This window comes from Cricetulus griseus (assembly GCF_003668045.3).
Source record: "Cricetulus griseus strain 17A/GY chromosome 1 unlocalized genomic scaffold, alternate assembly CriGri-PICRH-1.0 chr1_0, whole genome shotgun sequence".
NCBI classification, from domain to species: domain Eukaryota; kingdom Metazoa; phylum Chordata; class Mammalia; order Rodentia; family Cricetidae; genus Cricetulus; species Cricetulus griseus.
Window position 1 is genome coordinate 275,328,008 of NW_023276806.1, and position 15,724 is coordinate 275,343,731.

Here is a 15,724-nt window from a genome sequence, read left to right on the forward strand (position 1 = left end):
TGGCCCCATCAAATGGCCCCATCAAATGAACAAGCCTGGCTTTGCCAATCCTGAAAACCAGGGCTCAGGCTTTGCACATCTTCAGGTCCTGGGTGGGATTCTCAGGGCTCTCTCCAGCAACTGGCCCTTTACCTCTGCTTTCTTTCACCTCCCCAGGGTACTCCAGGACCAATCGGAGTTCCAGGCCCAGCTGGACCAAAAGGCGAGAGGGTGAGTGCTCAGGGTGGGAGCTTGGGAAACCAGGAAGGAGGGTTACACCAGGCTTGCTCATCCCCTGTGCCTGGGACCCATCACCTGGGGGCTCAACCCTCACCCATTCTCCCATCCATCACTCATGGTTATCCCTGTAGTGGCGGGGGGGGGGGGCATGGTATGGCTGTGAGGAGACAGGTGAGACAGAAAAAGCTCTCTCCCCACTGGTACCCTGGCACCTGTCACACTTCAGTCTCTCAAGGATGCAGGTCTGTTATGCTCACATAGAGAAATAGTATGGGACAGAAAGCCATGTGGGATTTAGAAAGCCCCCAGATGATGTCATTAAGTCAGAAAGCCAGGGCATTGGGTAGGGTTCCCACCGTTAGTGTTGAGTGGCCGTTGCTGAATCACACAATATTTGAAGTCCAACCATCCCATCCCTCATAGAATGGGTACATAAGAGGATGGGAGTGACAGGAATCAGCTCAGGCCGAAAGTGGGGGCAGGATTCTACTCCTCTCAGCCATCCAGGTCCCCACACACCCCGGATCTGTCATCCTTAGTGGGCAGACTCCATACCTATCCACCCCCATGGAGAATCTGTGGAGTTCTCTGTCCACACCTTCTCCCTCCGCCCTTTGCCTTCTCAGGAGATGCTTGTGGTGGGGAAGTGGGTGGCTTCTACATAGCCCATGAGCCTCTCTGAGATCATTGGTCCCCTGGGGAAACCAGGATAGCCACTCCAGGATGATGATATGGGCTTCAGAGAAAAAAATCAAAGCTCCACTCTTGGTCCACTGTCTTCTCTTCTCCCAGGAAGCAGGCTGTACCCGAGAGACAGCGGAAGGGTTCTTATAGCACGGTCTGTCCCACACAATTCAGTTCCCCCAGACTCTGGCAATGCTCCAAAGAGATTTTCCCATAGGGAATTAGAAAACGGTCATGGAAGGGGAACCGCCACAGCATGGAAGGCTCACGTGGCATCTTTCTCTCTTTCAGGGCAGCAAAGGAGACCCAGGGCTGACAGGACCAATGGGAGCAGCAGGGCTTCCTGTGAGTCTCCAGGGACGGGAGGTTGCCCTCTGTACACCTCTGGCTGCAACTAGAAGCAAGATCAAAACACATAGCCCAGAGCCTGGAGCCCATATCCAGGGTTGAAAGAGAAGCTGGGGATGAGCTAGAAGTCCCGTGGGGCATGGCAGAGGACAGGTGCTCATCACAGGGACCATCTCGTATGTGTCACAGCATGTCTGGAAACTTCCACTTTAGCCCCTGTGCTGTGCAGTAGGGTCCCAAGGTGCCACCACTTCTGCTGCCTAGGATCCAGATCCCCCACAACACAGAAAGGGAGTGCTAGCCTTGAGGACTAAGCTTGGCTTCCATCTGTAATGCATTTGCCTGTAGCTTTGTTACAGAAGCCAAGTGGCTGTCTTACAGAGCCTGGATTTTGTTTCCCCGTCCACCCGAGGTTCGTGTGGATACTGACTAAACAAGCGTGTCTGTGCCGGTCGATGCTTAACACTCATTCCCCTGGGGTGTTCTGCACTTGAAAAGGGGGTCTCAGCAGCTGTGGAGCAAGGGCCTGGCAGGACAGCCATGGAAACATTCAGCTCAGAGTACCTCATCCCCACCCCTGACTGCAGCATTAAAACCCACCCCTCCATGCCATAAAGAACACAACCACCAATGGGGACATGGGCTACAGGGCAAGAAAACCAAGAACCTTGTCCATAGATTTGCTCATAAATCCATGTGCCTCGAGGTCAAGTTCCTTGATGCATTTGCTTCTCTGTACCTCTTCTGTAAAGTGGGGTTCATGAAGCCCATCTCCACTGCACTGGGCATCTGTGACGTTTGCCGAGCCTCAAGGAAGGACCTTATGGCTGTTTCATGTTTTCTCATTAACATGTCTTCATTTCTTTGATTTAATGCAGGGTTTACATGGACCACCCGGGGACAAAGGAAACCGGGTAAGTCTGAGCCCTCGCACTCGGGATCTGGTTACTAATGTCTTCATCATGGGATGGAATGATCAATTGGAGACTCCTGACCTAGCAGGACAAATAGTCTTCCTTGATAAATCATCCTAAATTGAAAGGCTTTCTAGTGAGGGGCTCCATGCCATTCGTGCAGGAAGCCTGGGGGCCTAGTACTGCGGTTGAAGCCAATATTTCTCCTCATTTCCAGAGAAGGCTAAAGGAGTCCCACAGCAACCTTCAGCTTAGCAAGGCCATCCAGTAACAGGAGCCTCCAGTCCAACCTTCTTTATGTGGCCCTGATAACCAGCCCTTTAGTGATATTTTTAGACTCATCATCACCTCATCTTTGCCTCCTGAAACTTAGATTTGCCAAGCATTCCAGTCCACTGGTGACCAAGAAAGTAAATTCCAGCTCAGAGAACAGCCAGCCAAGCCCTTGAAAAAAAAAAGAAAGAAAGAAAGAAAGTATCCCAGCTGCTATTTCTCTTGGAGACTTGGCAGGGAATGGAATAAACTGCACCCTCCAGACCCCCCCTCCCCTTGGCTCCTGCTGTCTTCAGCAGGATGCAGTAAGTGTCCCCAGCACTATACCCATATAATGGTCATAGACTCGGGCATTTGGGCACAGCAGCAATAATCTAACTATATCTATCCAAGAGATAGCCCTCTCCATCACCTCCTCCAGTGCCCATCTGTGTGCAGTGTGCACGCCCCTATGAGGACCAAGGCATCTTCTAGCAGGCTGTAAAGCTCATGGATCTTACATGACAAGGAATGGGAGGAACACGCAAAGAACCACTGTCCAGAACACTGAAATATGCTGAATTGAATAGTCAACCCCCCACCCACCCCCACCCCCACCCGCCCCTCCTGAGACAGAGGCAGAGCATGTGGATTCCAGAACCTGGCTGATCTTATCTTCAGGAATAGAACGTGTCAGAATCCGTCTGGCCCCAGTTAAATCCATCCTCCGAGACTTAAGTACTTACAGGCACTTCTAAACCCTAAAGTCTCTGTAATGGCAGCCAAAGCACAAAAGCAACTCACCTTGTTCCCAAACACCTATGAACAAGTGAGAAGAGGCAGAGCCTACCAAACTGTCTATGGCAAGACCACATGGAAATCCACTGCAGCAAACTGACCCACTTTCAGCTGTGTGGCTGGTCTCTGAGTCTCCAGAAAACCTGATCATTCCATTTCTTCCAAACCTTCCTAACTCATTTCTAATGTGTTCTGGTTTTCTTTATTGCACTCAATTAACATTTTTCAAGCCTATTTCTTAAGACTTTTTCCGTTGGCTGGAGGCACTGAGTCACTTGAAGTGAAGGTAATGTTTCTGCCGTAGCAGAGAGTCAGGACCAGTGAGGTACCCGTGTCACAGATGGGGGAGGATGAGAAAATGGACCAGCTTCTGGTGTCCCTGATGCTAAACCATCATCAGTGGAAACCCCAGAAATTGTGGGGTGGGGGGAATTTTGCTTCTCTATTTTATAAATTAGAATATGTCTCTTCATTGGAGTCATAGTCAGGGAGTAGAGTGTAGCTCAATTGGTAGAACTCCTCACTTAAACCCCTGGGTTCCAGTTTAACTCTGCATAAAGCTTGGCAGGTGGCTCATGCCTCTAATCTCAGCACTCAGGAGGTACAAGGTAGGAGGATCCAGAAGTCAGGGCTGACTCTAGCTATATACCCTCTGAGGTCCACCTGCGACCTTACCTCAGAAATCCAAGAAAAAGTCATGTTAGGGGGGCTGGAAAGATGGCTCAGAGGTTAAGAGCACTGGCTGCTCTACCAGAAGTCCTGAGTTCAATTCCCAGCACCTACATGTTGGCTCACAACCATCTGTAATGAGATCTGGTGCCACCTTCTGGCCTGCAGGCAGAACACTGTATACATAATAAATAAATCGTTAGAGAAAGGGAGGGAGGGAAGGAGAGAGAAAGAGAGGGGGAGTGAAAGATAAAGGAAGGAAGAAAAAAAGAAATTCATGTTCAGAACACAATGTGGCACACCATGGAGCTTCAGGTGAATCTCAAGTAGCAAGTTTCTTTTACTTTTTTTGTCTGTTTTGGTTTTTCAGGACAGGGTTTCTCAGTGTAGTTTTGGAGCCTATTCTGGAACTCACTCTGTAGACCACACTGGCCTCAAACTCATAGAGATCTGCCTACCTCTGCCTCCCAAGTGCTGGGATTAAAGGCTCACACTACCACCACCTGGCTTCCAAGCAGCAGGTTTCGAATCAAGGAACAACTAATGTTTCTCACCCAGGAGATTCAACTCTCAGGATGCTAATTGTTAGGGGAAAAAAAAACACGCTGAAGCTCGCCACCTCATTCAGGCCTCTGAGCCACCAGCCCTAATGGGGCCTAGAGGGAGACATAGGATATTGATACTTTGATCCAGGTGACATGTCAAGAGGCTAAAAGGTTCTGGTTCAAACTGTCATTGTTGCTCCCTAGGAAGGTGACTCTGGAGATACTCAGTGTTAGCCTGAGTTTGGGAGAGTAGCTGCCACAGGCATCCCTCAAAATGTACCCTCATCAAAACTCAAACCTTGCCTTCCTCACACCTGAGGAATCACTGCTATTCCACCTTACCTGAACCAAGACACAACCCTAAAATCATACTGTTGGGCTGGCAACATGGCCTCACAGGCAAAGGTGCTTGCCACTAACCCTGAAAACCTGAGGTCAGTTCTCATACTCTTACACTGCTACATGTCTTTCTTGCCCAAAAATGGTCCTACTCCTCTTTCCTGTTCATTGAATGAGGAAGTCCTTGCAGTGATGGTAAGACCCAGAATCCAAAGCAGGAAGCTTGCTAAGGACAGGCAAGGCCATTGAGGCATTCCGCTCTTGTCTCTGTAGGTACCCTTCTCCCACCCATGACTCAGTGAACTTGGCCCAGGATTCATGTTTACAACAGTAACACTAGTCAAACAAAGCCAGACATTATGGTACCTCAGGCCTGTAATCCCGAGTTTGGGAGGAAGAGACTGAAGGACCAGGGATTCATACAGTCTTCCTCAACTACACATCAAGTGTGAGGCTAGTCTAGCTTAGAGGAGAAGACTCAATGGAAACAATAACAAAAAGGGGGTCAAAGAGTAAGGGTATCATTAATCTGGCAATGTAATTATCAGGACATTGGTTGATTTGTTGTTACCATAGAGCCGCCTGCAAGCCAGTCAGCGGAAAAGGTCCAAGCATGCCACCATGCAGGCCTGGGGATGGGGGCATGTCTAAAGGGGTCTGTGCATGTCTCACTTCCTGAGTCCTTCTGTCCCCTTTCTCTTCTCTTTCAGTCTGTCTGGCCTGGTCCAGCCTCCTCCTCCTTTTATTCCTCTGTCTTTCCCACAATGTATGCACCCCAATGAAACCCCACACCTCTCATACCCCCCCCACCTCCTGGTTAGTGTCTCCTGAAGTCAGTTTTCCACATTTATCAGGAGCATTTAAGGGACCTCGGTGGGTCACCGTCTGCCTCTCTGTCCTCACCAGCTGGGAGTAGGGAACACCTCTTGTATGTCCCACTCTGGAATGGGCAGTAGGGAATATATAAGTAGAGCAGTAGCTCCAGAATCTTCCGGAACACCTGATGTGGGGTGATGCCCCATAGTGTGGGTGGCCCACACACTGACCTGTAGGCAAATTTTCTAAGACCTAGAATCAACCCCTCAGCAACCAGGCCCATCTCCTTCTTCAGGAAACTGTACTCATGACTCAGACAACAAGGGCCATGCCTCTAAGGACATTTACCTGGGTCTTCCATTCCAAACAGCTGGTGACTAGGCTTGTCCAAGCTAAGGGAACCCTCATGCCAGGACCTTTTCATTGGTGGGTGTGTCCTTGACCCAAGGGATTTCACTGAATATGCACACCTGTCCTCAATACTTGTCATTCTGAAGAGCCCTTCAGAGTAACGTGTGGGCAAATTACAGACCACCTCTGAAATCAAAATTCTGGGGTCATGTCGAAAGACCTGGAGAAACATCAGAACTATTTCTAACCTGGACTGTCTAAGAAACTCGACACACAGCAGCCTACAGCTGCAATTGTTCCCTCACTAAGTTGTAGGAGACTGTCATCATCATGGGTGACAGAAGGCACCTTCTCTTACTGAGTAATACAGAATCCCACTAGTGAGCATTCCTTGTGCACAGGTCACACACAATAATTTCGGAAGTGAGTATAATATACCCATTTTACAGGGGAAAACAAAACTGCAGCTCAGAGGAGTTAAAGTTAGTAACTGTGCCTTTGGTCTTGCCACGATGGAGCAGCAATATATGAGTCTCTGGGCATGAGAGACACACCTTCCACAGAGGAGAGTATCCCAGAAGGCTCCTTAGAGAAGACATACATGGCCCATTTTAAAGGACTGAGACATATGAGAATTTAGCTGCAAATTCATTTCCATGACTTTTAAGAGGAATGCCCCAGAGCCCTTCTTTAGATGAACCCCAAGACATAAAAATAGGGTTCAATTAGGAGGAGGATTGCAGAAGCTTTTCAGAAAGAAATGAACTCCCTGAGCCAGCTGTAAAAAAGTGTGCCACAGTGCACTTGTGGAGGTCAGAAGACGACCTTTGGGAGTCACTTCTCTCCTACCATGTGGGGAGTGAACTCAGGTTTTCAGGGCAAGTGGCAGGCACCTTTACCTGCTGGGCCATCACCACAGCCCAGCAGTACAATTTTAAGTAGTGACAAAGAAAGACAAGGATAAACCAGAGAGACATCATAAGGGAGGATAAACCTGAGATATACACATCACACACACACACACACACACACATCACACACACACACACACACACACACACACACACACACACACACACACACACACACACTGTCCTGCACACATGTGTATGGGCTGCGATCATGCATGTGCACATGCCAGGACTCTCAACAAAGTCACCTTGCCTCCCAAGGGCACAGCAAAGGGGTGAGAACTAATTTGGGACAAGAGGGACTAGAGAGATGGCTCAGTGTTAAGAATGTACACTGCTCTTACAGAGGATCCAAGTTTAGTTCCCAGCACCCACAGGGGACAGACCACAATCACCTGTCAGCACCCAGTTCCAGGAGGCTCTGACACCTCTGACCTCTGTGGACACCTGCACTCAAATGCGCGCACACACACACACACACACACACACACACACACCTATTTAAAAAGAAAGGTGGTCAGTTCAAAGCCCTTCAAGATTAAACCCTTAAAGAGATAGAAGGTGACCCCCCCCCCCCAACTCATCATCCTTTGCTGGGCTTCAGCAAAATTGGATACTGCTGTCTCTGGTGGACTCTTCCTTCCACTTGACCACAGAGTTGCCCCTGCTCCCACCTCTCTCTCCTCCCTTCCCTCACCCTTCCTCCTTTGCCAAACTCCTAGGTGCTTAGAGTTGGGAGGTGAGTATGTCCCATAATCCTACCAAGATTCTAACTTAATTAAGAAAAGCTACTCTCCCTCTCTCCTCTTATGTCTCATTGTCTGTCTCTAACATGTGAATGATCCTAAAGTTTTGATGATGTGCTGTTGTTTTTTTTTCCCCCTTACCTTGGACTAAACCATTGCTCACAGGGGGAGAGGGGGAAGAAAGGCTCTAGAGGGCCTAAAGGGGATAAAGGGGACCAAGGAGCACCTGGACTAGACGCCCCCTGCCCGCTGGTATGTTTTTGTTTTTCGTTTGCATGGTTCTGAGTTTTTTTCCACAGGGTTGCGGGTTGGGAACAAAGGAAGCAAGTGCACTGAGAAGGAGCAGGGCTCCACAGATGCCACCAAGCCTGCCTGTGCCTTGGCAGTCCTGCCTGCAGAGGGTGGGCCTCAGAGCCACAGCTGCAAGCCATTCTGCTAAGTCCTTTGCCTTTGAGTCGCTCTCCTTTGAAGATTCAGAACAATGGATGGATGGATGGAAGGAGAGAACCCGCAGGGTTTGGGGAAAAGGGCTCAGGCTCTGTCCCCAGCCGAGCTTTGCAAACCCTAGTAGTGTTTATGGCACAAGATTTGCATCCTTTGTGTCATGACCACCTCTGTGGCTTGCAGCTCTAGTTGTCTGAGACCTCACTCTATCAGGATGCAAGACCCCAGAATTAGTCTCCTGAGGGCCATTGAGAGTCCCTGCTGGGCAGAACAGGGGCTTTTCAGGTACTGCCCAGTAGCCCAGATAAGACTGCAGACCAAAATGTGTAGATAGCCCCAAGCAGCCTTCCCAACAAGCCAGCAATTAATGATTGTGGCTCGTTGGCCTGGCTACTCAAGTGACCACCTTTCAAAGCTCTGGGAGGTTCTAAAATCCACACTTCTCTCGAGTGGGAGGTTGTCTGTGATTGTACCATGTAGGGAGTCTCAGTGCAGAGGAGACTGGCTGTGTTCCGTCATGCACTTCCCTTATTATATACGCGTCTGCATATATCAGGGTCTGCATCCTGCCAGGGTAGGACTAGGCCTTTCTGCTCCCAGTTGGAGATGGCTGACTTGGACCTCAGTAATCATCATGGTTGATTTTGTGAACAGGGCCACCGAGGTTTTAAAGGAGAAAAAGGGGAGCCGGGGCTACCAGGGCTGGACGGACTGGATGCCCCATGCCCACTGGTATGGCATTTCCCTCCCTTGCCTGTGTGGCCAATTGGGGCTACCCCACATGTGTGGTGTGTGCCAGTGTGCCTCCTGATCCTCTTGCCCTACTCTCCCAGCTCCTGCTTACTGCTTCTTCACTCTGTAGGCACCAAGAGTCACATCACCTAAAGCTTTGGAGGTTCCCAACCATGTCACCCTCTTGCATGTGACTCGGCCAGGTGTTTTCTTAGCTTTCTCATGCAACTACTTCTGTGGAAGCTAGGGCAGCAAATTCACTGGGCAGGATTTTTTGTTGTTGTTTTGTTTTTTCTAGACAGGGTTTCTCTGTGTAGCTTCGGAGCCTGTCCTGGAACTTGCTCTGTATCCAGGCTGGTCTTGAACTCACAGAGATCCACCTGCCTCTGCCTCCCGAGTGCTGGGATTAAAGGCTTCCAACACTACCACCCCGCCATTGGTCAGGATTTTAACAGATTGTTTTGCCTCCACACAATGCACTTAGCCATGAAAACACAAGCTGAGGAAATTAGCAAAACACAGATTGAGCTGCCAGTCACTCTCACCAACCAAGCCCAGAAGCAAACCTACCTCCTCCCCAGTTTGACAAGGGACATAAGGCATGCTTCCAGACAGAGACATTCTGTCCTTTGTCTTTAGGTATCTCACTAGGAAAAGAGAGGTGGGAAGGTCTAGAGTGTAGTTAGGATATATGTGATGGCCATGTTCCCCTGAACATATCTAGAGCTGAAACTCAGGAGCTGGTTTCTCTCAGGCCCAGTCTTGCTCCAGACAGAACTTCCCAAGTATCTGCATGACCTTCGTAACTAACTGTGAAAGAACCAGAAGGCAACCCCTGACCCTGCAGGCACTGCTCTGGGCACCCCCGACCCTGCAAGCGCTGGTCTAGGCAACCCCTGAACCTGCAGGCACTGGTCTATGCACCCCTGACCCTGCAGGCACTGCTCTGGGCACCCCCGGACCCTGCAAGCGCTGGTCTAGGCACTCCTGACCCTGCAGGCACTGGTCTAGGCACTCCTGCTTGCCTTCCATTTCGCCAGGAGATTCTGAAGCTGCTATCACCCCAGAATTCCCTGCCTTAGATTCCTACCTCTTCACGCATGGATCCTCCTTGAATGAAAAATGGCATTAGAAAGCATGGATGACCATAGAGTTCCTTGCAGAGCACCAGGGATGTTTTAGAATATAAATGCAAAGCCAGCCAGCACAGGTCAAGCACACAGAGTAGCAAGCCTCCTCCTAACACGACTGACCCTGCCCCTGTCCCTAGCATGCACGGGTGCCTTTCTCAACCTGCTCCCATCCCTAGCATGCAGCATGCATGGGTGCCTTTCTCAGCCCGCCCCCGTCCCTAGCATGCAGCATGCATGGGTGCCTTTCTCAACCATGACTTCCAAAGTTCTTCCATTAATTAACACCAGGTCTTTCCTGCGTCACAACCTCTCTCTCTCTCTCTCTCTCTCTCTCTCTCTCTCTCTCTCTCTCTCTCACACACACACACACACACACACACACACACACACACACACCTACCTCTGAGCACTTTCCATTCTGCAAAGGCACCTTGGCCTTCCCACTCTTTGCCTGCTCTTCCAGTGTGCCCTGCCATTATCCATGTCCAGCTGGAAATGCTACCGTGGCCCTCAAAGGCTCTACTCCTTTCCAGAGTTTGTGTGCAGTGTGCCGCACTGAGGCAGTGAGGTGACTTGGAATGGCATGATAGATTGTGAAGGGGGCAGAGGGGCCCCATGGAACTGAAATGCATTGCCTCCTGCAAGTCCTCTTCCAAGCCCAGAGGAGAAATATTATTTGACCATTCAAAATGATGTCTTTTCCAAAAACATTCCATAATGATGCGTCCTTTGTCTTGGATTGGCAGGAATGGGGCACAGGAGCTACTGACGTGACTCTAGGGCACGCTAGGTTTCTTTGGGCTGGGGCAATACCTGCAGCATACACGGTGATTGGGGAGTTCCCTGCTGAAGTGGGTGGAGGAGACCCTAGGTACTGCAGTTCTAGGATGGGGCTGCCCTTCCGCTAGACCTAGACTGAGACCCCGAGCTCTGCTCTTGGTTCCACCCGGCCCTCCCCCCAGCCTGACCTCTGGACGATTCCAGGACTGCCTCAGGTTGTGCCAGAGAGACCAGAATGTTAGGCCCAAGAAGCTAGTGAAGGTTCACTGGCATGGGCACAGCATCCTGAAGCCGCTGCCTCGCCTCAGACGGCTCAAGTCACTTCCCATCCTGATGTTCCATCTCCCTCCAGATTCAAGTGTCTGAGGCAGGACCAAAAAGACCTCTCATAATCCTGTTGCAGTCCCTCTGAGGCTGCCTGTCCCTTGCCACCTGTCCTCCCAGCAGTGACCATTATCTGGGACTGTTTGGATGACACCTCCCATTGCTTAGGAAGAGAAACGAGCTCAGGCAGGCTGGGTGTCACGGCACACCATTCCCTCCACACGTTTGCAGAGGAAGACCAGGAGGCCCAAGTGCCCAGTGACCTGAGTTCTCAGCACTCCACCAAGTCAGAGCAAAGATGGTCTTCTGTGTTATTCAAGGACATCTGTGCAGGCTGAGCCCACAGGCCACAGTAGTCCCTGTTACATGAATAATAAAAACCCAGAGACAGATACTGGGGTTAAAACTAAGGATCAGAGAAGCAAAGCTTCAGCCACTGGAGAGTTCTCACCTCTCCCAATGCTAAGGCCGAAGGGGTGATCCACTGAACCTCAGATTGTATCTCCAGACTGCACTGCTCTCCACCAAACCTGAAAACCCTAGACTCCTCTGAGACTGCACTGAGCTCCTTATATATTCTCTAGTGCTGGGATTAAAGGCCTGAGCTCTGTCTGTTACTCTTTGACTGATTCAATCTCGTGTAGGCCAGGTGGTCTTGAGTTCAGAGAAATCCATTTGCCTCTGTCTCCTGAGTCCTGGGATTAAAGGTGTGGCCACCACCGCCAGCTTCTATGGCTGTGGCTAGCTTTGCTTTCTGATCTTCAGTGGCTTTATTAGACCATAAACAATATGTCACCACAAGTCCCTCTTAGCCTTGTGCTGTAGCTACACTTGGCATTAGCCAAAGGGAAAATGGTGGCATCCGAATGCTTCCCACCCACTTCTAAGATGCTGACCCAGAACAAGAAAGGAAGCAGACAACAGCGGGTAGGCCACATCCCAGCTAGGCTATGGCAATGTGTGTGTTATTGCCACTTATCTACTCAGCTAACTATGTCAAGAGTCTAAGAATTCTCCACCTCCTCACAGGGAGAAGATGGCTTACCAGTCCAAGGCTGCTGGAACAAGGTAAGATTCCCAGAGGCCCTTGCAGCTCAGGGTCAAAGGTGCAGCCCTTTCCCAACAGCACCGTAAAGCAGTTTGCCATCTTGCTTTTCTGCAGACGAGACAGCAAGATGTGGGTCAAAAAAGTGCTACTTCACCAGTGGTTGGCAGGGGAGAGGGTTACCCATTAAACATCCACTCACTGCACACACCTGAAGAACACTTGGAGATGTTTTAAGGGACCAGACATGTAGATCCATTGATAACATTTGCTTTCATGCACAAAACCCTGAGTCTGATGCCCAGCACTGCATAAATCCTGCATGGTGGGACATGTATGTAATCTCAGCACGCACTCTCCTAGGAGGTGGGAGTATCCTGAATACCAAGATAGCACCAGGTTCACAATGCCACTGTCGTTTGGCATCATTAAAACAGTCAGCCAAGCTGGGCGTTGGTGGCGCACGCCTTTAATCCCAGCACTCGGGAGGCAGAAGCAGGCGAATCTCTGTGAGTTCGAGACCACCCTGGTCTACAAGAGTTAGTTCCAGGATAGCTTCCAAAGCCACAGAGAAACCTTGTCTTGAAAAACCAAAAAAAAAAAAACAAAAACAAAAACAAAAAACAGCCAAATGCCACAAGGCCAGCCCTCTCAGTCACAGCTCCCAAGTCACAGGACACCCCAGCCTAAGGGCAGAAGCCTCCCTTTGTCCTCAGCAAGGTCTGCAGCAGGTAGATAGCCATCACCTCACCTCTCCCCAGAATCTTCTCACCGCCCCCACCATCATCTAAAGCTACCAGTATGACCTCATTGTAGGGTTCAGGACTCTACACTCACAAGAGTTTAGGCTTAGTCCAGCCCTGTACCTGTAACTTAGCATTGTACAACAAGATCGCTCAGCACCCCTGTACCCTGACACTCAAAATTTTCATTGATGCACAGGATTGGAAAAAGTAGTAGACAGATGAGGCATCAGATGTAGACTGAACACCTGGGTTCCCAAAGAGCTCACACGTTTCATAGAAAGGAGAAGCACTGAGGGGGCGGTGCCTCCCCCCACCCCAAGAATCTGCCCTTCACTCAGAGCCACATCCAGGAGCTGTCAGAGGACCATTACATAAGAACTTCCTGGGTTCCCAAAGATTCTCCTTCAAGGTTGTTGCCGGTGGGCAGAATATGAAACATGTTGCAAGGAATCACAGATGCTTTCCAGAGCTGTAGCATGTTGGAGAAGCAACTAAAGAGCCCAGGTCTGCTGGTTCATTCCAGAAGTGACGTCTGGGCAGATGTAGTACATAACATGGTTTCCAAGCATAGAGACTGCCCTCTAGTGGCCAGATTGGGAGTAGCGTCAAGGTGAAAGTTGGGTTTCCCATCCTGGGGGTGGGAGTGCCTTAAAGTCCAGACACGGGTCTTCACTCTAGGGGGTTAAGGTCCCACACATCCCTATGACGGGTTCTGATGCAATCAAAGACAAATCCACCTCCTTTCTCCCAGGGGAGTCAGCATTCACCCTGAAACTAACTCTCCATTGTTTTGGTTTTGTTTTGCAGTGACGCCTCTAACCTCGGATTGGCCTGTGTGTGTTTGTACATAGAATATTTATTTTTATACAGTTTTCACTTTTTGAAAATGCCCAAAGTATGATGCATCTTACAGATCATTTAAAAAGAGAAAAGAGGAAAGCCTGCATATTTTGTACAGAAAATAACTCCTTTCCCTTTTGTTTACAAGACATTTTTTTTGTATAAATCTGTTTCTAATATACTCTCTGTCTGTGAGTCTGCTCCTAATGTTGCATGATATTTGTGCACACTTATTAAACATCACAGCTTAATAAATTATTGTGTTCCAGTGCCAAAGGGGGCCTGCCAGCACAGAGGTGTGGCTAGCTTGTGTGTGAACTCACAGAAATGTGGAGATCCATGGTGCTCGCCAGACTAGATGTGTCTGACAATACTTTAAACTCTTAAGTGACTTTCATTATTAAAAAGGACAAATGAAACGTGGCAATTTATGATCCTGATTAATTGCTAAATTAAATCCATTTTGTCTTGTGCAAGCAGGAACCCTCAGAAGTGTGGAGCAATATTGGGAAATGTTAGCTTCAACAAAAGGAGGGTGGGGGCTCATTTAGGAGATGTTCTTTATGTCATATCCCAAATTCATCACATAAGCATTGAAGGTTCAGCAATACTGAGGACCCCCAGGGCTACAAAGGAGACTTAAGTATTGCTTCAGGGTTTGGGTAGGGTTTTGTTTGCTTTCGTTTCTTTGCCCTCTTTATCGGTTACTGTTTCCGTTGCTGTGATAAAAACATCATAACCAAAAGCAACCTAGAGCAGCTAAGGGTTGGTTTTGGCTCATGGTTCCAGAGGGGTAGAGTCTATCCTGCTAGAGAAGGCATGGCAACAGGAGCACAACGCTGGCTGTTCACATCTCATCCACACACGGGAACCGGAGAAGGCGAACAGGAAGTGGAAATCTCAAAGCCCACCCCCAGGGAGGGACTTCCCCCAGCAAGGTTCCATCCCCTAAACGCTCCATAGCCTCTCCAAACGGTGCCACCAACTGGAGTCTAAGGGTTCTAGTCTCATTTCTCATTCAGACTTCTATAGCCCCCTTTGAGGTACTATCACTAGTAATGGCTACTGCAGAGCACAATGTTAACCTTATAGAAATCTGCAGATCCAAACGCCTGAAGGAGCCAATTTACTCCAGCAAAAAAGAATCACGCTGCCACCATGCCCAGGTGGTCTTCTAGAGCTCAACCACATGTGACAAACCTCAAGTTGTGTTATTTTGTAGGAAATAGAGTTGTTGCGCTGGAGAGTTGGCTCGGTGGCTCAGAGCACTTGCTGTTCTTGCAGAGGACCAGGGTTTGATTCCCAGTGCTCTCAGGGTGCACAACCATCTGTAATTCCACAGAAGGCACACCCTCTTCTGACCTCCATGGGCACCAAGCTTGCATATGGCCCATGTGCATACATGCAGGCAAAGCATGAGTACACACAGAGTTAAAGAACGTTCTTACAAATTTTCTAAAGAAATGGAGTTGTTGTGCTGGGAAAGTGCGTCAGTCAGTAACATGCCTGCAGCATGACACTGAGGGCCTGAGTTCAGGCCTCCAAACCCATGGGGAAAAGCTAAGTGTGGGGACACATGCTTGGAATCCCAGTGCCCGGAAGGTAGATTCCTCCAGCCTTGTTAGCCACCAGCTAGCTTAGCCTAATCAGAAACTTCAGGCTGAGAAAGACCCTGTCTCGAGAAACAAGGTGGGTGGGTCCTGAGGACCAGTACCTAAGGTGGTCTTCTAGTGTAGTGCTTGTTCATACACACACATGCATGCATACATACATACATACATACATACATACATACATACATACATACATACATGTGTGTATACATACATATATATGCATATATACATACACACCCGTATATATGTACACATATATACACATATAAACATTACACACACACACAAGAAATAGAGCTATGGAGAAGCTGAAGCAGAGGATTGCAAATTTGGGGCTAGCTTGTACTGCACAGTAAAACCTTGTTTCCACAAAAACAAAAAAGCCAGGGGTGGGGGGGAGAAAGAACGTTGTATTGTTAATCCTGTCACAGTGCCTGCTTGGAAAAGGTTTCAGAAAACCTCTTCCCTTTTT

The 15,724-nt window shown here is 49.2% G+C and overlaps 1 protein-coding gene across 1 annotated transcript in view; it reads left to right on the plus strand.

Moving 5' to 3' along the window:
* Col13a1 (collagen type XIII alpha 1 chain) overlaps positions 1–15,724 on the plus strand; it is a 187,324-nt gene that overhangs the window by 124,408 nt on the left and 47,192 nt on the right. Inside the window, exons 37-41 of the mRNA XM_035451476.1 lie at positions 157–210; positions 1,195–1,248; positions 2,130–2,165; positions 7,758–7,844; positions 12,035–12,073. Of these exons, the coding sequence (XP_035307367.1) occupies positions 157–210; positions 1,195–1,248; positions 2,130–2,165; positions 7,758–7,844; positions 12,035–12,073 (270 nt within the window). The remainder of the gene's footprint in view (positions 1–156; positions 211–1,194; positions 1,249–2,129; positions 2,166–7,757; positions 7,845–12,034; positions 12,074–15,724) is intronic.